At 45.6% G+C, this 23,731-nt stretch overlaps 1 protein-coding gene across 1 annotated transcript in view; it reads right to left on the reverse strand.

Annotated features, from left to right (window-relative positions):
• Nucleotides 1-23,731, reverse strand: part of LOC142582720 (uncharacterized) — a 46,398-nt gene that overhangs the window by 14,614 nt on the left and 8,053 nt on the right. The window contains exon 2 of the mRNA XM_075692686.1: nt 7,951-8,159. Coding sequence (XP_075548801.1) covers nt 7,951-8,159 — 209 coding nt within the window. The remainder of the gene's footprint in view (nt 1-7,950; nt 8,160-23,731) is intronic.

A 23,731-nucleotide genomic window follows, 5' to 3' on the forward strand; every position in this document is an offset into this window, starting at 1 on the left:
GACTATTGACGATTCCTCGCATCTCGACACATTGCTACGTCAGGGATTGCCTTCGCATCGCTTCCTTCCTCATTTTGCTTCTCTTCCTACTTCGCTTTATGGTCGAACCTGTGGTAGGAACATAAGCAGATAAAGAATGCCCCGAATTAATTTATGAATTTGTATCTATGTTCTTTATACATACCTTGTGTAAGCGCAAACAGAAACGCGCCCTCGTGGTACCATTTTCCTCGTATTTCCAGAGCTACCGTACTTTCCCGCTGCATTTGAGTGAGGTTGACGGCCCAGTCTAATCTTCGCGTCTCCTGAACCAGGACGACATCTGCTTCTAGCTGGGCTCCTCGCGTTTCTCGAGTTATTATATTTTTTTTCTCATGGGCCATTCTGCTGTGAAAATTTGGCCGTCACGGGGCTTCTTCCTTTTTGACAGCTCGGACGCTGTGAAAACGAAATTCCTTCCTATTCTCTTCCGTCACGTCTTCAAGAACCGCGCTTCGAAACCAACTTTACTGGCGAAAGAAGATCAAAACGAAACGAAGCTCTAAACGTGAGAGGAGACGACAGAAAGCGAGGACAGCGGCAAGGCAATGGAAGAGCGGCTGCGCTGGGACGGAAGTCGCTCCAAAAAGTGCAATGCGGCACTTCGTTTTTATCCAGGCAATGTTTCTTTTTTTTTCAGCTTTCACAATTCAGGGCGTCGTATGAGGTGGCACGCTGCAAAAGGAGAGAAATGGCTCGGTGAGCCATCGTAGTACGTGACGATGCGAGGCCGAACGGAAGCAGTGATGTCCAAGGCGGAGGACGGCAGATAAGAAACGGAAAGCCAAGGCAGGCGACATGAAAAGAGAGATGCGTGTGTGCTGAGAACACGGCCACTGACGAGCAGTGTCTCTAGTTATCTTGTACTGCTGCCGAAGGGGTGCTGGATAGATATAAATGAGCATGTGCGCACGATGTGGCACATGTATTAGGTGATTGAACAACTACCTAATATTTAATAGTACAAATGTTGCCTTTAAAAAAAGGAATCTAGAGGAATAAAATAAAAGAGAGGACGGGTTCCCCACCAGCCAACCTACAACAAATTTGGGCTGATTCTCAAATTAATCTTGAAGCTTTCTAGCAGCAACGGGTGGATATCCTTATCTGAAACAAAAATATAGGGCCAGATAATTCTGCCAGCATTTCCTTTATTCAGCCTTGGAGGTCGAAGAGAAGGCTGGATACAAAATTAAGATTAGCGCAATTGGTGACGCAAGGAAGAACTAGATGCGACGGGAAGAGTAGTTTGTATTTTAGGAACGTATCAGTGTTGGTGATATTCTAGCTAATTGCTGATACTCTTAAGTTAGCTTTAGCATTGCTTGTGACGCTCCAGTGTGCGACTATGCATTGGGTGTTGCTTCGTACCAAGAGACTCCTGCGTAGTTGAATGATAAAAGAATATGTTTTAGTCGCAACATTCGATTTATTGACGATGATATTCACCACATTTGGGCCGCATAGCCTTGTCAAACAGCCAGCTTTTTTAGCTTTAGGGCGCTGCGTCCTGCGCTTACCTGACAACTTTTGTGGATAAGGTTGGGCCGCTCCTATAAGGGCCAAAAGGGTCCACGCTCGGCGCTCTTATACGTTAAGGAGTCTCGTAAACACTATCGCCGGAGCCTGCTAACGCGCTGCTCTATTGCCTTAGAAGGTGTCTTCGCCGTCATAAAACAAAGCCTACGGCAAAGCAAACGCAAAAGGAAAGTAGTAGCATTAGCGTTTCGACAATGCTGAGCCATGAACTTATTGATTATCTGTGTTCATAGCTTGTTCAATTTCTAGGATGTCTTTTATGCTGCTTCATTCTATGCTGTACTGCTTTTCGTATTATATTGTTTTGTGTTAGTTACATCCAGGGTCCCAGCAATAGCGTTAAATATGAGTCCTTCGTCTCTGTATTTGAGTAATGAATTTTACCATCTTAAACCCTAACAGCGATTGATTGATTGCGTGATTGATTGATTTATTGATTGATTACAAATATTCAACAATACAAAACACAGCGTCGTTCGAAATTTTTTTTTTTCAGTATCTTCGGCTCCCTTATAATTTATGCAGTACGGATGAGAAAATGCATTTCGATGTAGCGGCATGCGCAGATGCATTCGCAATCTGTAGCTGGTGGGAAATGGCGGAGAAAACACTTCAGAAAAATAGCTTAATTTACACGAGGTAGCACACCGTTCCTTAACGTCTGACGTTCCGTCGGCCTTACACTATTCTGTGTAGTCGCCCAGCACTTAGGACTCAACACGAAATGCAATTAAAATTGAAAAAAAATCACCGTCCAAGCAATCTGTACAGGTGGTTAACAAGCGAACCTGAAACGAGCGGCCCTGGTGTTTATCACTGGGTCAATCCCAGCGGCTCATTAAACGACGGCTTGGTAGGCTGCCGGATCCTCGGTACGCAGTTGCTGCTTGCGCTCGACTGCACGAGCCTGTTCTTGTGCCCGGGCTGCAGCATCGACACGGCGCAGACGAGCTCATTCCCGGTTCTGCTCGCGGCGTTGCTGATCGAAAGCTGCCTACTCCTCGGGAGTGCGTATCACGCGTAGCCTACCCGTTTCAGGGCCGGAGAGAAACTGCCGCGCGCGCGCTCAACTGCGATGGAGAGCAACGACATCACTACTGAGGCAGCCAATCGCGCGCCTCTTTTTCTCTTTTTTTTCGCGCGTGCGCATGGAGTTGCGCCGCAGGAGTTTCTGGACGGATGGACGGACGGACGAATCGGCTAGCCATATACAGCTTCGCTGTCAAAAGCGCTTTAGCCATTGCCTGTTCGATTATATTGAAATATTTTGCATTCGACAAGCGTTCGGATAAGGTACCTTGTTATAGCCCACGAGACGAAAATAAACTTTATTTATGAGCTTCGTATCACGCAATAGGCTTTGTGATTACATTGGCTATCAATACTGTGACTGGCTATACTGGGCTCTCATCATTTGTGGTTCCTGCCAATCTCGAGCCTTTATCAAGGAAACGCATGCAAGCATTTCTGATGGTGTGTTTTGCCAAACAAACCCATGCTTTGGTCATTTCGATTGACAAAACTTTCTGAACTGGATACATGTGTGCCCTAGTCAATTAATTATAAAATAGCTCCTCTCTCTGATCCGCCACTCCCAAACGGAAACGACTTCGCTATCTCCTGCAGCTATTCACAGTTGTAATGCCGCCGCAATGATTCAGTACGATGTCCTTGGTTCCGCACGTGACCTCCGTCTTTGTTCATCCATTTTACGTGTCACGGAGATCAAGACAGCGAGCCTTTTAAAGCGACCTGCACATGACACGCTCCATGACAAATTCTATCGGCTTACGCCGTGGTGTCTCGTAATAATGGCAAAAACTTTGTACGCCATCGTTGTATCGAATTTAGAACCGTATGAATGGCACCATTGGTGTACTACAGCTTCGATTCAGAGATAATACTGGGACGTGCGGGTCATACCATATGGTTCTTATCACCAATTGGATTTGTGAGACACAATTCGTGATGAGAAGGTATGTAAGGAAATAAAGAACGACTTATGAAGCGGGGACTTTCGCTTGTCTTAACAATAAAGCTACGCAGCGTGCGGAATCTCGATTAGGAATATAAATTTCATTTGGTATCAGCAAAGTTCGTTTTCTTTCTTGAACAACATTTTTGAATGATTATCAAATCTAAATCCAGCGCTTATCCTGTCCCCTCTTTCAACTTCCAAATTCCTTATATATCTAACCATTTTACGTTTTGAGAACGCTCTTGTTTATTAAAATAATAAGTAGCTGCCACTTACGCGCGCTCTAGTTATAGCGTTAGGTTACACATAGAAGAAAATAAGTAGCTCAAAAGCACCAGTGAGAACGGTAAACTGATTTTGAATGCTGCAAGAGAGTTTTACGGCTTAATGTGAATTTGAGAAAAAGGAGCGCACCTATAGCCCCATTCGATTTGTTCCTTCGTCGAGAATGAGATACAGTTGTAAGGCGTCTTTCAATCCAAATATTCTCGTGTTCTCGCACTGAGGTAGTAGTTGTAGAGAAAAACCTCGGTTTCACTTCGAAATAATTCGGAAAACAGTAGGGAAGGACAGATATGGACTCCGGATAAGGTGATGACTGTTAAAATATCAAAATGTTCGAAAATGGTAAAAAAAAAAGAAATATCGACATTTCATCAGGTTTCAGACTGACTTCTACGCATATACGTCTAGAATCCATGCAAACGAAAAGAAGAAACGCCTGTAAAGAATGCGTAAGCACCAAATTGCATAAAGATAGGCAATCTTCATAAGGCCTGGTCATTCCGTCACGACATGGTTGATCACTGTTGACGCGGAGAAAGATACACTGCAGGCAGCATTACGCGCACGGCGCGTCCCTCTTGAAATCTAGTTGAAATCAAGAAAAAGAAATGGGCATGGGCCGGACATGTAATGAGGAGGGAAGATAACCGATGGTCATTAAGGGTTACGGACTGGATCCCAAGGGAAGGGAAGCGTAGCAGGGGGCGGCAGAAAGTTAGGTGGGCGGATGAGATTAAGAAGTTTGCAGGCATGGCATGGCCACAATTAGTACATGACCAGGGTTGTTGGAGAAGTATGGGAGAGGCCTTTGCCCTGCAGTGGGCGTAACCAGGCTGATGATGATGATGACGACGTCCCTCTTGGTGCGTGCGCGCGCTAACGCATGTCTGAGCGAAAGCAGACGTAGGCGTTTTAAGACGTGATAGTTGAGGTTCGGCTACAAGAGCCCCACGCAGGTAGGTTGTGCCCCTCGATATGGCGAGGAGGAGGAGCACGTGGAGGAAATAAAGAGAGAAGGCAAGGATGTTAACCAGAAACCCGTCTGGTTGGCTATCCTACTCTGGGGGACGGGAAAGAGGGAATAGAAAGATAAGATAGAGAGAGGAAGAGGGTGGGACAACGAACAAGAGTCAGACCGCGCGCCCTAACGGCACATCGAGCGCTCATCTGATGCAGCCTTCTACCTCCCAAAGAGAATATCATTTGGAACGAGCGCAAGAGCACCAATATGTCCGCGTAAGTGTCGCCTCTTGATAGGGGAAGAAACTGATGAATACACTGTTGAGCTGAAACAATCTTTTATTATGTGCTCACATTTGTTAACAATTTGGACAATTTCACGCTGTAGCGCCATCTAGTAACGTCTCTGACTGCTACTTTTATCTAGCCGTATTTTTCTACTGCACGTTTCAGCAAACAGAGCCGTACATCGCAAAGAGTATCTGGCGCACCTCAAACTCTTAAACACACCACGGGGCATCAATAAAGGAGCGACACTGTGACAATGGCACAATAGACACTCTGTACATGGAGACGACGCGCCATGGGTCGGCCTCGACTTCCGCAAAACAACGCATCAGCGGCTCTGATCTTGGCTCTGATCTTGGCTCTGAGCCAGAAGTATGCGAATTCCTTGTGCAAGGGTGAGGAAAGCTTCAGAGGTTACTGTTCCTTTCCGTTGCCCTACTTTCCTTCGCACAATTTAGATTTCTGTCTGCAGCTGCCTCAAGGACAAAAACTTATGAGGCGAGAAGGGCCCTCCTTGCTCGATGAGAACTGCGGATCTAGTCACGGCTGTGGCTGGCCTTGCTGCAATCCATGAAATGAGAATGCACAGTCCTCATTGCACTAACAAGTACAGAAGCGATTTGCCCTGTCTCAAAGCATTATCCGTCGCTCGGGCGCTCTTCTCAGCTTCGTTTTATGTTTCTTGCTGTCTCCATTGTTTCAACCCCATAGGTCAGTACTGGTACGATGCGCTGATTGTCTACAAACAAACGCCTACGAGAACTGCCTGATTAAGTATTTCGCGCAAAACAATTAAAAAAAGAACAGGTAACCTTCTTGACGCTCTTTTATTCCACCGGGGCTTTGAAAGGTCTATCTGAGAGACTATTAACATTAATCCCTTGGCTTACGCTGTCTCTCTTCGTAACCCATTTTATTTTCCCTTTCTTTTGTCCCGGCGCAGAGTATCAAAAGATAGGAGTAAACCTCAGGTCAGCTTCACTGTCGTTTCATAAATAAACGCACCTCTTTCTATCTCTCTCTGCTCTCTTTTTGTAATATTTTTATTTCCGATTTTAGCGGCAAGATTCCGTTCCCGACTTCACATATCCTGCAGCTTCTACTCGTGATCCCCGTAGAATCTAGGGACCAAAATAAATGTAATCATGCACAACTTCACACGAAGCTTTATTCTCTTACCAGGCAAGATATTTAACATTGCCTCCTTCTTCTGCATAATAAACTTCAAACCTGCACTTGCTAATACTTCATCCGTTCATGTCCCAGACCACCTGTTGAAAGTAATTTCCGCCTATGCTGAACGCGTTAATGTCTCCTGGAAGCGACGGGTTGTTGAGACATCCCCCAATCGGTCTTCGCATTTAATCCTTTCAAATGAAGTCGTCCCATTGTTGAAATCATGGGGTGCATACCTGACAGCCTTCTTAATCAGTATTTCATCATCTTGTTTTGTGAACTACGGCAACTGTAAAACTTCTGTAGATATTTTCTAAAGTACTCATGAATTTTTCGTATGCGCCTTGACTAAGCCCACGCTATTATAATTAATATTAATAATTATAATTATAATATTAATTAATATTAATATTAATATTATAATAATAATTAATATTAATAATTAATAACTGAATCGAACGCATTTATGTAATCAAACTCCAAGGTAACAAAACTCTAACGCAATTCTGGTTGAAGCGAACGCACGCGCCCTTTCTGTAAACGATGCTAGTATGCTGTAGAAACGTAGAAGGGTGCACTAAACATGTATATCACAAGTACACGTTGTTTAAAGCCAGTTTGAAGAAAAAAAAGTATAGCGAGCAATCAAAGGAGAATTTCTGTGCCACCGGTAAAAACGGGAAGCTTTTCCCACCTGGCTCACACCTGCGCATAAAGTTTCTATTGTAACGAGGTAATAGAAGCGACGGATCATAGCGAACACCCATAAATAGAAACAAATTTTACGTTATTTATTTGTCCATTTATTATTTTTACATAGTGCAGCTCATGCAGAACTATTTGTTAAGTGAGTTTGATTGTACAAGAACAAAAATAACAACAAGCAAAAACAAAAAAGGAACAATTAGAAGAAGAAGCGGTAAAACACATTCAAAGATTTTTACGTATCGCTGTGTGGATACAAATTTATCGGGCGGCAGGCAATGAGTACTGTCGCTTAAAGAATACCGGAGCCCAATTTTCCACGGAAAGAAGCTGAACTTAAAGATGTCCAGCGCAACTAATAATGCACCATTAAATTCCTGGTAATTCTGAGATCACGATTCCTTTGTGAACGTTAAGAAGGTCTTTAAGAAACAGTAGGAACAACTTGCAGTGCAGCGTAATGTTTTTAACGACTGGTGAAGCGACGCTAAGAGAGACAGGTTGGATTCAGCGAGTCTGGAACTGTAGAACGAGAGAAGTCGTGATCGTAGTTGTAAACGATCAACAGTTCCTGTTAGATTTTTTTTTTCTTGCCCGAAATTTAGCACGCACTTAGTTCGACAACATGAAATGAAAGGGGGCGGTTCATTGTAATCAATCAGCAATCATCTTCGACATATCTTCTTTCTTTTTATGTTGTAAAAAAAAAAACTGTCCACTGAATTTCGGGAAAGTATGAGCCAGCTATAGCTGACTGGAGAACCGGTTGGCGAGACTGATCTTGTTGTAAAAGCCGAGCGGGAAAGAGCTACCGCTGTTAAACGGCGGCGCCAATGTTCTACTTAGGTGTATTTTTATAATTATCTTTCTTTTCTGCTGCGATGATTTGCTTCTGAGCAGGCCGCACGGGTACTCGCATAGCCTCGCGCTACCTTTGTGTTCGTGCAAATCTTCCCGTTCACAGAGCGACTCCAACTCACGTCCACATAGACGCCCGACAGTTTGTACGCTTGTCCAGGCGGGCTTTCATTGGGCAGGTACCGAAAGAATTCCCTGTTGTTCTTGTACCACTTCACGGAGTAGAGCTCGTCCGACTCGAGGTCGAAGGAGCAGTTCAGCCACAGCGGTTCACCCCGAATCACGACACCGGGCATATCGAGCCGCACTAGTCGCAGAGCCTCGCTCAGCCCTGCGAAGAGGGAACAAGAGGAAAGCGAAACAAAAATTGCAGGTGAGTGACTGCTCAGTTTGCTTCCAGGTTCAAAGTAGATATCGATGTAAAAAAATAAAGAGAGAGAGAACTGGCGAAAGAAGATGCAAAGGTACGTCGTGCCGGTGTCTACATTTGTTTTTGTTTCTGACACACCATGCTTACAGAATCACGCATTAACGACTCACTCAAACCGCTGCGCTTGTGTTTATTACAATAAGAGACGGGCGATGCAGACCGACTAGAAAGAGGGAAGCCGGCATACTGTGCACCCCAATGTTGTCTGACATAAAGCTCACGCCACAGTATCGACCGTTTATACCACGAGAGTACTTGGTGAGGGCTAAGTCGTCGATGGTAATTAAAATGAGGCAACGCAATGGAGAGAAAAAAAATTATGCAGAAACGATCCACGATGAATCTCAATGCAAGCGAAGGGCCGAAAGCTTCTATAAAGCTGTTCGTTTTACGAACGGAAGAAGGCTCTTGATGGCTTAAATGCATTTGTCGTAGGGCTGTTCAGGTAGTGGTTGTTGTTTCACTGCGTAATTCTGTAGGAAGCAGAGCAGTTCGTCAGTACACCAGTAGCGGTAGCATAGGTGGACACCTGCGCATCTTAACGAGCTATAATAGATATCTAGAAATGACTCAATGTGCCATGAATTTGCGGGGTATGTTATGTGTAATGTGTTGCGAAATTGTAACACTTCTGGATTAATTATGATTGGCGCAAGTAATTACTCAACCCTCAACTTTCAACCCTCAACCCTGCCCAACGAGAAATTTATCCGTCACGTAAGAAATAAAAGTTCATTGTCTGTCTGTCACGTAAGACAGTGAGTGGCTCATACCCATATAAGGAAGCAAAATATTCAATGGCTCGTACCCACGTAAGGCAGAGGCTACAAGCGCTCAGCAAAGTGATGCGAGCAGTGCATACATTCATTGAGATTACCCATACAACACACAGAATAGCATACCTATACGTTTCAATAAAGCACAAGTTCAAAACAAGCATCCGAACCTACACTAAAGCACTCATACCCGCTCAGCAAATGTAGCGGAGGTTTGGAACAGCTTCGCTAAATTCACCTTAATTCACCTTAATCAACATCGAAGGTCGTGGGTTCGACTGCCACCGAAGGTCGAGGGATCGACTGCCTTAATGAACTATACCATAATTAAGTGTATAATTAACTTCGCCTTAATTAACACCAATGGTCGTGTGTTCGAGTGCCATATTGCAATCTATCTTAAATAAACCTAACTTATCATGTTCGCTATCGAACAAGATAAGCGAACGACCGATGAGGGTTGGTAAGGATTTATACTGGTCGGATCAAATTATATAACATTGACAATGATACCGCGCTAAGCGGAGATGAGCAAGTTGCACAATGCTTACGCGTACTTGGACAACTACCAGAGGAATTTCTGCGTGAATTTTTTAAGCACATCAGTCCATCAGTTAAAGCCCCGTAGCCTTTTGGAGTGGTGAGAGCGTGTTTCGTTTGGTGAAAGACTGGATGAAACTGTCCATTTCTCTTTTCTATTTTATTGTGAAAGAGTACAGTCGAACGCCTCTACAATGAGCGCCTCTGCAGCGAAATGACTTGCATAACGAAGGACTGATTATGTGCCGTCAGGATTCCAATCTTTCCTATGTGTTATGAACGCCTCTGTATACAACAAATTTGCCTGCACAGTGAAGAAATTTAGGCGTCTCCGACCGATGATTTGTTGCTTGGTAACGAACGCAACGTAGCAGTGCCACCCGCTGTTTTTCGCAGACTTCACCCAGTAGCGCTCTACGCTAGCGCTAATGGCAGGAAGTAGCGGTGCCCACTTGAGTGTTCAGTTGTCCTGCTGCGCTGCTCCACGAATAGATCAACTCGTACGCTGCTTGTTCTAGCACGTCTGCGGGCGTGACTGCTGACGAATACGTCGCACTTGAGGACGACGGGATGAAGTCATCGCAACTGACGACCTACGGTGTCTTCAACGTCAGCTAGGCTGGAAACTAAGTGAATATCAACGAAGACAACAGCGATAAGGATCCTGTAAACGAACCAAGGATTTCCACGGCAACGGAGACGATATCGGCATTTGACAATCTGCAGCTTAACTTTGGGTAGCACCTGTATTTCGCTGCGGAGCGTGCCGTGAATCTGACGCGATATGGTTGGCAGAAGTCGCACTTTAAAAACAAAATTATGGGGTTTTACGTGACAAAACCACGATCTGATTATGAGGCACGCCGTAGTGGGGAACTCCGCATTAATTTTTATGACCTGGTGTTTCTTTAACGTGCACCTAAATCTAAGTACACGCGTATTTTTGCATTTCGGCCCCATCGAAATGTGGCTACCGTGGCCGGGATTTGATCCAGCAACCTCGGGCTTAGCATCGCAACACCTAAGCTCCCAAGCAACCACAGTGGGTAAGTCGCACTTTCTGTCAACAAACTGTGCATACAAAAAAGTTTGTTACTTGTTTCAGTAGCCTGTCTTGAATTCATGTTAAATAGAGCTTTCTTTCTTTTTTTTCATTTCCTTTTTGTTGAATAGTTCAGAGGTACGGTGCGCAACATTTACAACGACGTGACTTTTACAACAAAGGATTTTGGAGGTCCTAAGCACTTCATGGTACAGGCGTTTGCCTGTAGATACAAGTATTCTAACCAATAGTGCGCGACGACGGGATTGCAAGAAATTGAGTCCAGCTTTTCTGTTTTTTTTTACTAAAGCATAATAAATAACGCGTAATAAATAACGCCAGAAGAATGTCTGAAGCTACAGGCACGAATATCAGACGAATCCATGTACCATACCCATGGTTCACTTTGTACCTGAACGACCACAACGCCAGAATTTCCTTTGGTTAAAACTTGTGGGGAATTCTATGGCATATGGAATCAAACAATCGCGCGCACACAAAAGCGTGCGCCGAGGAAAATGGCGGTACGCAGTTACACTGTGACAAGGGCCAAGCTCGCGTTAGCTCTGAAAGATGTCACCTCAAAGCCTCCGAATGACAAATAAAGCGACGACGCCAGCGTTGTCGACACGTCCTTCGCCTCGTGCTTTCCTGTGCAATCACCCTTCCCCCCTCCCTCCCACCTCGCGTCGGCGGTGATGGATTGCAAGGACCCCGGATACTTAGACGCTCGGTGCGACGGCTGTAGCGCGTCGAGGCACGGAGAACGAGGAGTGAAGCCTCCGCGAGAGATGAGGGTGGAAGGGAGGCGGCGATGAAGACAGGGGTGTTTACACTCTCAGGGCGAGAGTTTCGTTGTCGAGACCGACAAGTATGACCCACTGTTCTTTATTTTTATGTTGTTATCCAAACCTAGACACCTCGTTTGTCTCTGACACCCTGAGTCGTTACACTTAATCTCTCCCCTCCTCTCCTGCCTTGGCACTGACATCTTTCCTTACCGTTCTTGCCCTTCCAGCTTTGAGCCATGTTTAGTGCCTGCAGTGCTAACTTCGTGTTTTTCTCGAACTCGCTCAGTGACTCGCTCACTCGGTTTTTCTCGAACTCGCTCGATTTTAGCCAGCCAATGTCGCGCTTCTGTCGTATGCAAGCATCAAAACCACAGCAAAAAGCCATCTCTGAGAGCGAACGAAAGTGCAAAGCGAAGGCTGCAAAAGAAAATCACGGCAAAGGTCAGTGCACTTTGGAAATTTATGGCAGCTGCGCTGCTTACGTTAATTATACTAAAAACCTTTCCTGCCATCCGGCTGAATTAAGAGCACCCGATTTACGAAGCACGCCATGAAATTTATTTTGCTTAAAATCAGAGACACGGATATGCCTTTAACAAAGTCATGGTCGAAGGACTTTCACACAGTCTGCAACATACGTTGCATCAGGAAAAAGAAACAAGAAACAAAAAGAACAAGAACGAAAACAAGAGGGAGCCCTCATGCCACTACGATCTATCGCATATGATTCAAGGGGAATGTTGGGCACGTTATTTCAGTCTGTAAAATACGCCGAATAAGAATAGAAAGAAAGCAGCATTCACGCCACCACGTTATATCGCATATGACTCAAGTTTAGCGCGAGTGTGAGTGAGTGAAAAACTTTATTAGCTCTAGATTCGCTGGTCTTCTGCGGTCTTCAGATGGCTTCAGATGGCTTCAGATGGCGAAAGATAGTTGCGCATTTTACTTCGCATATACTCGTGTAACAAATACAGATATCCGTTCATGTGTGATCAACAATGAAGTAATGGCTGCCCGCAATCTAGCACAAAACCATTTGTGCTTGAGCGGGCTGGCAAAGCTTTAGCTGTAAATGAAGTGCAAAAACGTTATGATGATGACGATGACGCCACATTGTTTCAGTATCTACGATTTTGGATTACAACTAAGAGTTTCATCCACAAAGTTTATCGTTCGTGAGGGCTTACTTTGATTGGCAGGCCGCCTACGCTAGGGTGGTGGCAACATCTTTATTGAGATTCTGCTCAGTTATGATCTGGCAGGCCCCCGTCCTAGGATGGCCCCTCACGAGGAGCGACCCTTTCGGCCCAGAAACGAGGGCTTTTTGTAGTGTTTTATCCGGCGTTCGGAGCAGCTCGAATGATGCGTCCAACATCACTGGCTAATGTAATAACGTAATAACGCTCTGTGGCAAGTTTTCAGTGAGGCGTGGGGTCCAGACGCCAAAGCTGCTCGACTGAAAAGATCTCCACCTACCACATTGGCGGCGCGCCACTCATAAATTACCGAAGAGCTGATTAGGGCTTCTTGCATCTCTTTATTGAAAAAACAGTGCACTCACTAATAAACATGCACATACACGCCCACACACGCACACACGCACACACATATTGTTTTGAAGCTACGATGTTCCTGCCTGTGTTCTTTTCCGTCCCAACAAACTAGCATTTCCTTCTTTTACCCTGCGTACTGCATTTGTAGAGATGTGGTGACATCAATACTAATTTTTCGGGTGCCGTTCGTCGTGAGTAAGCCACAAGAATATAATATCTGTCCTCCACGTTGTGTCTACAAGGATAAATAAATGGCTCATTGAGTCCCCAAGACGTGGGTGCCTGGGGCGGTTGGCGTCATCATTGTCGGTTCGACGGTGGCTCCGACAACTAATGAGATCTACTCAATCGTTCAGTGTCTGGGGATTAAAAAAAAAAAAGAAACTTCGGAAAAAGAAACGCTGGCACATCTTTTTTTTTTTTTTCATACAACGCGTATACGTTATATCTTTATGTATGCTTTGACGGTCTGCATTGCAAAATAAAACATGAGAGAAGACAAATAAAAGCGACTGCCGCTTTCCCGTTGAGCAGCGATAATAATATTTTAATGTCGATTTTCTCGGACAATAGGAGCAGATCTAAAGAAAGTCTACTTGATAATCTGGAGGAGGGTTGTTTTCTGGGAGGAAAGGAGAGCAGGTCGAGAGTGCGATAGATTATATATATATATATATATGTATATAAACGAGAAGAAAAAGGGTTAACCGAGGGGCCCGATTTTTATTAGTCATATCATGAGAAGCCGACAAACACTGACACCAAGGACAACTTACGGGAAATTATTTGTGCTTGATAAATGAAATAACGAAACGATAAATTAATGGAAACTAAAGTGGATGAAAAAACAATTTGCCGCAGGTGGGAACCGAACCCACAACCTCCGCATTTCGCGTGCGATGCTCTACCAATTGAGCTACCGCGGCGCTGTTTCCCCACGCCCTTTCTTGGGTATTTATGTGTCCTAGTAGAACCCTGGGAGTGTTTGGGAGCGCGAAATGCGAAGGTTGTGGGTTCGGTTCCCACCTGCGGCAAGTTGTTTTTTCGTCCGCTTTAGTTTCCATTAATTTATCGTTTCATTATTTCATTTATTAAGCACAAGTAATTTCCCCTATGTTGTCCTTGGTGTCAGTGTTTGACGGCTTCGTATGACACACACATATATATATATATATATATATATATATATATGGCGTTATTCCAAATAATAATAATATTTGGGCTTTTACGTGCCAAAACCACTTTCTAAATATGAGGCACGCCGTAGTGGAGGACTCCGGAAATTTAGACCACCTGGGGTTCCTTAACGTGCACCTAAATCTAAGTACACGGGTGTTTTCGCATTTCGCCCCCATCGAAATGCGGCCGCCGTGGCCGGGATTCGATCCCGCGACCTCGTGCTCAGCAGCCCAACACCATAGCCACTGAGCAACCACGGCGGGTGGCGTTATTCCAAGTACGGCGTTACTATACACAGGTGAACGCAGCTGCGGCAAGCAGCGACCACCAAGCCAGCGCGCGTATGTGCGGATTCCACGCGCAAAGAGGGAAGAGCGGGTGCCTCTGCAAAAAAGGGGGGCATTGTTTTATTGACATACCTTTTAACTCTATTCTTTTTCTTTTCATTTGGCGCCTTCTGTTTACGCCAAATGAGGACTCTCGGAGTGGCGCGGTGGATCCTCTCACCTCGTGATGCGCGCGCGAGAGCGCGAGTTTGCGCGCCACTTTTACGAATTGCCATTCGCGACACGCTGTCGCGCTTTTTGCCTCCGTTTTTTCGTCTTCTTTCTTTTATGCTATACGAAGATCGCGCTGTGTTCTTGCGGAAAGAAACGGGCAGAGAATGAAAATTAATTTGCGCATTTATGCAAGCCGCGAGGGAGCATGTGTACAGCGCGGGAGGAATTTGACTAGTCCGTTCGCGGTGCGTTGCGGAGATTGAGTACACGAAATGACGAAACGCCCGGGCTTGGTGTGAGAAATGAGCGAATGAAATTGTAATGCCGCGCTCAAGCGGATTTACCGTGACACGCTGCAAGTACAATGTACAAATTGGTTGCGTGAATTATAACAACATTTGTTACCCTCGTTGTCCGCAACGGCAAATTCGAGGCTCCGTCTTAAAGGATCTGTCGAGCACAAGCAACTCAGAGATGCTCTGTCGAGAAACTTTTATCGATGCGATTCATCAGCTTTCAACAGCTCTCTTCATTTTGTTATTTTAGCTTAGCAGCACGTCTTAAGCATACCTGCCAATTCTCCCGAATTCTTTTTTGCAATGTTTACGAATGTTGCGTCAATTTTTACGAAAAAATATTGTCGTGTACGTTTCACTCGTAGGTCTCCGAGTTATATTCTAGAAAATATTCTGATGGCAACGGGCCACCAGAGGCGTACTTCCTTTGAGCCGTTTATTGCGACAAATCCCATTAGCAGGCAAAATAAGGAATATCAAAGTTGCTGCAAAAATCAGTTATCTCAAAAACTGTGTCCTGCTTAATTTGTCAGTGCGTGCTCTTCTAAGTCTGTTTGGCTTGTGTGCTGCGTCTAAAGATGTATAATCGTTGATCAAATGCGTATGCATTCTGCACAAGGTGCACGCTTAAGACAAGGAAACAAAAAAAGAAGATCGTAATTAACCGTAATACAGGAGGCAGCATACACCCAGTGGTCAATCCTGCGAGGAAAATACGACGAACGCGAAACCCCGGGGAAGAGGAAAGGAAATATTCGCTTTAAATGAAAGCCCTTATCCCCAACGCCACCGGGGGATAGAGCGCATGCGCCAGCGGCAGTACGCAGTTGGGCTCCGGACGGGCTAACCTCTGAACTACCGCGCAACGCTTGGGCTCAGTTATTTGTGCAGGTGTTTTGCGCAACGCGCATAGCCGGGTTGCTGTCGTCGCGGATTTCGGAGGTCACTGCAAGGAATGCTGTAGCGGAAGAAGACAACGCTGCTCGCGTCGAAAGAAACCAGGTAATCTTGAGAATACTGAACATAATCGATTGCCCTAATAGATCAATTCTTGAAAGATCATTTCTTTTCCTTAATATCAGCATTGCGCATTATTTTGTCTCGATTTCTACTTTTTTTCTCCCCAGCCCTATAAGTTTGATTTGTAAGTGGCAACTTCCTAATTGTTATTTCTCCTCGTCCTCATTATCCTTTTCTTTTTAACCACCCGACTCGTGGCCGATTCCCTACTGTAAGTATGCGCGACGACAACACACAATAGCAAAAACAACAAGGTGGCGATGACCGCTGCAAGAGGCTGCCGCTGTCGCAGTATATAAATGAGTACAAAGCCAGAGTAGTTGCTGAAGTCTGCTTGTGTTCTTGAACCGCATGTTCGATGCCCATATATCGTGCGTATTCATAACTCGAACACGTAATGGAGCCGCCATTTCGAAGCAGTCATTACGAGAGGACGACAAGCAAGCGAGCACCTGCGGCAGTGTAAGTACCTGCCAGAAATAGAAAGAACGTGCTGACTTAGGCAGAGCCCGAGGGGTGCACGCATTTTCTGCGGAGATGCTTGGTTCAGCGGTTTCGTGTCGTGCGACAGTTATGCGCGTACGCGGCAAGAGAGACTCCAAAAAAACGATCGCGCTCAGTGCACCGCCGTGGGTCCCGGGCTTCTCGCTCGCTACGTGCGAGTCATCACACCAAGGCGACACGACGTTTCTTTCGGGTCGGTCGACAAAGAGCACCTCCGGACATAGGGAGGTAACGAAGATTCAGAGACGGCAAAGCGAGCACCCGTCCTATGTTCGGGACTGGCTAGCGAACTTTTGGCAAATGAAAGAGAATAGGGGACCGTGGCCTTCCGCACAGGTGATTCAGCGGTTGTGTGGCGTTGTGTTAAGGTCCGCTGTCGGGGTCGCGACGTGAAACTCAGTACGTTTGGCCAGTTAAGAGCTCCGAAATTTGTCTTTCCTTTTTTGCCTCTTTAGCTTTTTTCCTGGTTTCCTTGACTCTTTGATTTTGTTTTTGTTTGTTTGTTTGTTTGTTTCTTATAGTTCTCGGTTGTGAGAAGACAACGCCGCTGGTGCAAACGAGAAGGAGGAGAATACATGTTTAAATATAAAGGAAGGAGGTAAGCTAGTTAGCAACATTGTAATCAAAGAGTAAACTTACGTGAGAACCCAATAGAAAAAGGGAAAGAGCCGAGGACAAGTCGTAAGACAACTGCATGAGTCTAGCATAAGATACTAATGCATTTCGACCATGAATACCATGCATTCATCCAACATCATAGACATCATACGGCATTATAGATTAAGCATATTGTTAATACTTAACAATATTAACAATATTGTTAATATTACAATATTAGCCCAGCATAGCCCAACTATCAGCCTATGCTAACGTCTTTTTCAAAGTCCGGCACTTCGAGCTAAGCCTTGCAACGCGCCTGCGTTGAATGCCCTGGTACAGATCTTGGGTTCCACAATGGGATTTACGTTAGCGATAAATTCATATCAAAAATAACATAGAGTATTTTTTTTCTGATATGCCAGGCGCCATGCGGGATTTGCGTCAGTCCTAATGTAATTTCTCGCGCGCGGATGTACATGCGTAGAGAGGCTGGAATGCCGCCCGCTGCCAGTGAAACTGACAAACGCATGAAAACTGCCTTGTTGTATTAAAAGATTTTCTGAAATTAAATTACGAGCCTTTGCGAGGTTTTACCCCCATATGGGCATACGAGGATTCACTCTCACATGCAAATCACTAGCTATGATGAGCGGGAGTTGCGTATCTACTTCGACCACCTGAGATTCTCTAAACGCCCGCTCAAAGCACGGCACACGAGCTTTGTTGCATAAACTTTACTGCCGCAGAAGCCGGCAGTAGAAACCGTGAGTTAAAGGAACTCTATTAGCCTTGTCGCGTGACTTTGAATGCTCCAGTACACACGACGGCTGCTAAAACTGTGCTCATATAGTCCCACAATACGCAAGGGCAGTAGTCATTGTGCGGGGCATATATATATATATATATATATATATATATATATATATATATATATATATATATATATATAACTTGAGTGGTGCTACAAGGTAAACAGAACAAGTATTTAATTGCAACAGTCTCGATCGGTGGACCGATCTTCATCTGGGTTTACAGGTGTTTTTTTTTTCTGTAAACCCTGATGAAGATCGGTCCACCGATCGAAACTGTTGAAATTAAATACTTGTTCTATTTACCTTGTAGCACCACTCAAGTTCTTTACGTTTGAAAGGTAGCCCGAAGAATTCCTCTTTGCCTACTATATATATATATATATATATATATATATATATATATATATATATATATATATATATATATATATATATATATACAGATCACTGCACGTTCACTGGGTGCAACGGGCCGACTTGTACACCATGGACCGACTTATACACAGGAACATTAAACGAACGGAGCCCACTTTCTTTCGTGCCACTAAATTTATCCACTTGGCGGAATTTAACACGCATGCTGGCTTCCAGGCTTCCCTGCTGGCGTCGTTTCTTTTTCCTTTTCTCTCGCGCTCGTGTGAGTATTAGTTTCTCTCTTTTCTTCTTTCTTTTTCTTTTGTCTGCAATTTGCGCTCCGCCGTTTCGCTACGATTGTAAAGGTACGGTATAGCGAGTGCTTTAAGTAACGCGGTAACGAGGCAACCATGTACGCGCACATGGCTCAGCGGGCCTGACCACAGGAGTATCGGGATCTTCACTGCTTTGAAGTAAAGCAGCTTAGCCATGAAGGGACAATCCTCTTTACGCGATGCTCTGCAATAACCCACCCTTACCACTATAGAACCTAGCTCTGCACACTGCAATCGCGCGACTTCTCCGCTTTTGTCTTTCTCTTTTGGACCAGGGTTGCGCAATCGCTCCATCATGTCGAGAGTCGGAAGGATGGTAGCCAATTCAACTGTCGCTGAAATTCGTAAAGTCAGTTGTGAGAGCTACGCTAAGGAAAAAGAAACATATCGGAAAACTTGGCTGTTGGTAGCGCATTACCACCAAGGCAACGACCTACAGGGAAGGAGAACAACGCATTGTGATGGGAAACAGATCCTGCATTCACAAAATTCTGACGCTACATCTGTTCGTAAGAACAGATATGGCAGCCACTTGCCATGCATTGCATATTATACGCAAAGTTTTTCGTTCGTAAGAGCCGCTTGCCGTTACCGCCGTCCGCGTTCGCTAATGATTATATGCAACACTGTGGTACTCTGGCACCTAATCGTACGAATAGTTCTAGCACGAGAACATTTTTGGCAAATGCGGGCATTGATGACGTCACTTCTCCTTTGGTCGGGCAGCTTCTTTTACACCCGAGTAAAATGGGAAAGCAAACCCGAGCTTTCGATGACGGTATTTATGTTTTCACAACGATTCCGCCTTCTGTATTTTCTATTTTTAGTGTACATTTGGAACACTGAATAGACTCTGTTCACACACACACGCACACACACACACACACACACACACACACACACACACACACACACACACACACACACACACACACACACACACACACACACACACACACACACACACACACACACACACACACACACACACACACACACACACACACACACACACACAGACAGAGAGATGCCGTAGGAGCAAGCACAAACTAGAGCTTTACCAAACGATGACGCGTATGACGCGCATTACGTCACATAACGTCACGTTACGTCCGCCGTCACGGAATAAGTAAGTGAAGACGCGCATTAGCGCCGTTTTGGGCCGTTTTGGGCCGAAGGATGTTTTCGTGCATTCGATAATCCGGGCAGCTATAAGAAATTACTGATGCGTAATTATCGGCAAGTGCTCTGCCTGCACGTCATGTAAAGAAGGAACATTATGAGATGTTGCTTGTTCGTTTATCTCGTGGCAACGGATACCTATGGCCGTTTTCGAACCACCTTTCGGTCCGCGGCAGCTCCGGAACTTCTGCACGTGATTTTGCCGTCAAGAACATCGGGCCGAGTTCGCTGAGCTTCTCCTTCGTTTTTTGCTGTTTGCCATCTGCCGGCTGCCTTCACCAACAGCACGCCCAACATCACAATTGGCCGGAATATGCTTTTTTTTATTATACCCTACGTATGAATTTGCGCAAGAGCCTTGTGAATATGCAGATTCGCAAATTCTTACGATGAATGACATGTATTCACAAAATTCTTGACATGTCTGATGCACGTCATGTTACTACTGTGGGCGCCCGATCAATGTCAAAGATCACTTACAAACGAAAAACTTCTTTTACCCGCCGTGGTTGCTCAGTGGCTATGATGTTAAGCTGCTGAGCACGAGGTCGCGGGATCGAATCCCGGCCACGGCGGCCGCATTTCGATGGGGGCGAAAACACCCGTGTACTTATATTTAGGTGCATGCTAAAGAATCCCAGGTGGTCGAAATTTCCGGAGTCCTTCACTACGGCGTGCCTCATAATCAGAAAGTAGTTTTGGCACGTAAAACCCCATAATTTTAAAACGAAAAACTTTGTGAATTGAGCCCCGTGTCTTAACTCACGTTGTCTCGGGATGCTTGCACATCAACGGTGACCACATTTTCCCGCACTTTCTCGCCTCTACATCTAACTTCCGATTTTAGCGAGGCATGCTCATTTATTCACGACACTTGAGCAAATTGTTAGCCTGTAACAAACCGTAGCCTATATTCACGAAGTGCTTCGTACACGAAGTTTCGTGCGTAAGAACAGCAGACTAGCAATCGTGATAACAAGTGTTCTATCAGCAAGGGTTCCCAAATAAAGATAAACAGTTCCACTAACAAAAGAAATTTGAGTTCCCTGCCCGAAAACAAAATTGTCTTGCTTCTTTTCTTCGGATGTGCACTCAGACATTCACCAGCACGTCATAAATGATGGTGAATTCTGCTCGAATAAAACAAGACCGCAGACGTGAAGACAGCGAAAAAAAGTTTTGCTGCTGGCACGTAATGAGTGTCCGAAAATGTACTTTTGGCTCCTTTTTTCGAAGAATGATGCTGATTTACCTGCTCATATTCGTATACGGAACCCTATCGTCATATTCATAACAAATATTTATCGATGAATGAATTTATTCGTTCATTAAATTGCTCAGTTGAACAGGGTGTGCTATGCGTCACCCTCTGCTCACCCTTGAGTGGGCACGGGAGCAGTACTGTTGGCATGGCTCTCAACCACTATGTTTTCACTTCGCAGGCGCTACTTGTCTCCTGGCTTGCTTGGTTATCAAACATAACGCACGGCATCATTGCATCCGATGTTCAGCATTTCAAGCCGGTCTTGCCCGTTTGTACCTAGGATGCTGCGCCATTCATCGACGTGACTGTATCTGCGCAAGTCACCCCTTGCTGCCCCTTACGCTCATCGGTGACATCACCTGCTGTCAGCTGTACAAAAAGCCCGCCTGTCCCGTTCGCCTTCGGTGGGCACGGGAGCAGTACCGTTGGCATGGTTCTCAATCACTGTGTTTTCACTTCGCAGGTTTGTGCTTCCTTTTCTTTGTACGCTAAGAAAAGCGATGACCCATGTTTGCTTCTGCTCCCGTGCCCAAGAGTTTCCTGTGAAACCGCTTGTGAGTGTTTTTCTGTGGCATTTCTTTTGTTGTGCTCGGGGGACGTTGAACTTAACCCTGGCCCTAACACCCACTCTAAATCTCCGCTTGACATTGAGTCCTTGCCAGATGACCCCTCTGAGCAGATGAGCATAATCTTCAAGCTCATAAAGGACATACATACGCGTCTCTTACAAGCGTCAAAGTTCCAGGCCGAAGGAAGGAAGGAAGGAAAAAGTAGAGAAGGAAAGGCAGGGAGGTTAACCAGTTTAGCGTAACCGGTTTGCTACCCTACACATGGGAGAGGGATGGGTGCGATGAAAGATGGGAAGGGGGAGAGAGAGAGAGAGCACATAGTACAGCACACAAACATCGTCCGGTAGAGTCTATCAATCTGGCATTGTACGTGATAACACTGTCAGAGCCGCTTGTCCAATCCCGTCTCTTTCAAAAACTGAAGTAGTCCCTTCGTCGCCTTCACCTGCGATGTCTTCTGTCGGCGGCATGTGAAAATCGTGTCGAGGGACAATGGTCTAGTGTCAAGGTGCGCGAGAACGGATGCCAGGGACTGTCGCTGAACATTATATTCAGGACAGTCGCACAGAATGTGTTGCAGCGTCTCCTCGCAAAGACAGGCATTGCAGAGAGCGTTGTCGGCCATTCCAATGCGGAATGAGTAAGATTTCGTGAAAGCCACCCCTAACCATAAGCGATAAAGCAGAGTCGCCTCGCTTCGGCGGAGTCCAGTTGGCATATAGAGATGCATCAAAGAGGGCAGGTGGTATTGACGGTTGCTCTGGTTGGTCTGGCTGTTTGGTGTGCACCATGAAGAGAGCGTCATCTCCTGTGCAAGCACTCGAAGTCTGCTGGCTGCGTCGGATCGTGAAAGCGGTATGGCCTCTTCTTGTGCGTCTTCAAGAGCTGCCCGAGCTGCATTATCGGCGTCTTCGTTTCCAGTGACGCCGCAGTGACTTGGCAGCCACTGAAACGTCACGTGGTGTCCTTTCTCCTGTAATGTATGGAGTAGGCATCTAATATCGAATACGAGCTGTTCGAACGGCCCGCGACGCAGAGCTGATAGTACAGATTGTAGGGCTGCCTTTGAGTCGCTGAAGATGGACCATTGTCGAGGTGGCTCCCGACTGACGAAACGGAGTGCAGCGCGAAGAGCAGCTAGTTCAGCAGATGTCGATGTTGTCGGGTGGTCAGTCCTAAAGCTGATGGTAATAGCTTTTGCTGGGACAACCACAGCACCGGACGAACACTGGATGTTTGTGGAACCATCAGTATAGATGTGTTCACTGTCCGCGTACCTCTCGTGCAGAAGAAGCAGAGACAGTTGTTTGAGGACAGGCGACGACAGTTCAGACTTTTTTCCGATTCCTGGTACACTGAGATGTACTGTGGGGCTGATAAGACACCAAGGGGGTATCGATGGTTTAGATGCAGCGGTGAAGCCCGAGGGAAGTTTGTCGTTGTACTTGTTGATAGTTTTAGAGAATGATGATTGGTGCCTGTCTGAAGGTAGTGCTGCAAGGTGGGGATAGGGAGCACGTGCAAAATGTCTGATGTGCGTTCTCAGGGCTTCCACCGTAATGTGAGTTCGCATTGGATGGTCCCGAGCAATCGCAAGAGTCGCCTCTGTTGACGTACATCTGGGCAAACCAAGGCAGACTCTGAGTGCTTGAGCTTGTACTGCCTGCAGAACACGAATATTTGTCTTGCAGGTGTTGATCAGTACAGGTAGACTGTATCTTAAAAAACCGAGAAAGAGAGCTCTGTAGAGTTTAAGCATTGCGTCTACTGACATCCCCCACGTCTTCCCTGTCAAGTATTTGAACAACTGGGAAGTAGCTGTCAGGCGCCGTTTCATGTAGGCCACGTGTGGGCTCCAACAGAGGTCTCGGTCAATAATGACGCCAAGGAATCTGTGGTTTCGGACATAGGAAATGGTCCGCCCATTGATTGAGATGATATAAGGCGTCATCGGTTTCCGAGTAAATGCGACTAGTGCGCATTTTTCAGGTGAAATGGTGAGACCCTGTTTACACAAGTAGTTCGCTGTCAAAGTGGCCGCTCTTTGAAGTCGCGCACGTATCTGAGGACGTGTGACTGCCGAAGTCCAGACACAGATGTCGTCAGCGTATGTTGAAATCTTGATGGTAGTTGGCAAGCATTCAGCAAGTCCA

The sequence above is a fragment of the Dermacentor variabilis genome, chromosome 5, assembly GCF_050947875.1.
Source record: "Dermacentor variabilis isolate Ectoservices chromosome 5, ASM5094787v1, whole genome shotgun sequence".
Taxonomy (NCBI): domain Eukaryota; kingdom Metazoa; phylum Arthropoda; class Arachnida; order Ixodida; family Ixodidae; genus Dermacentor; species Dermacentor variabilis.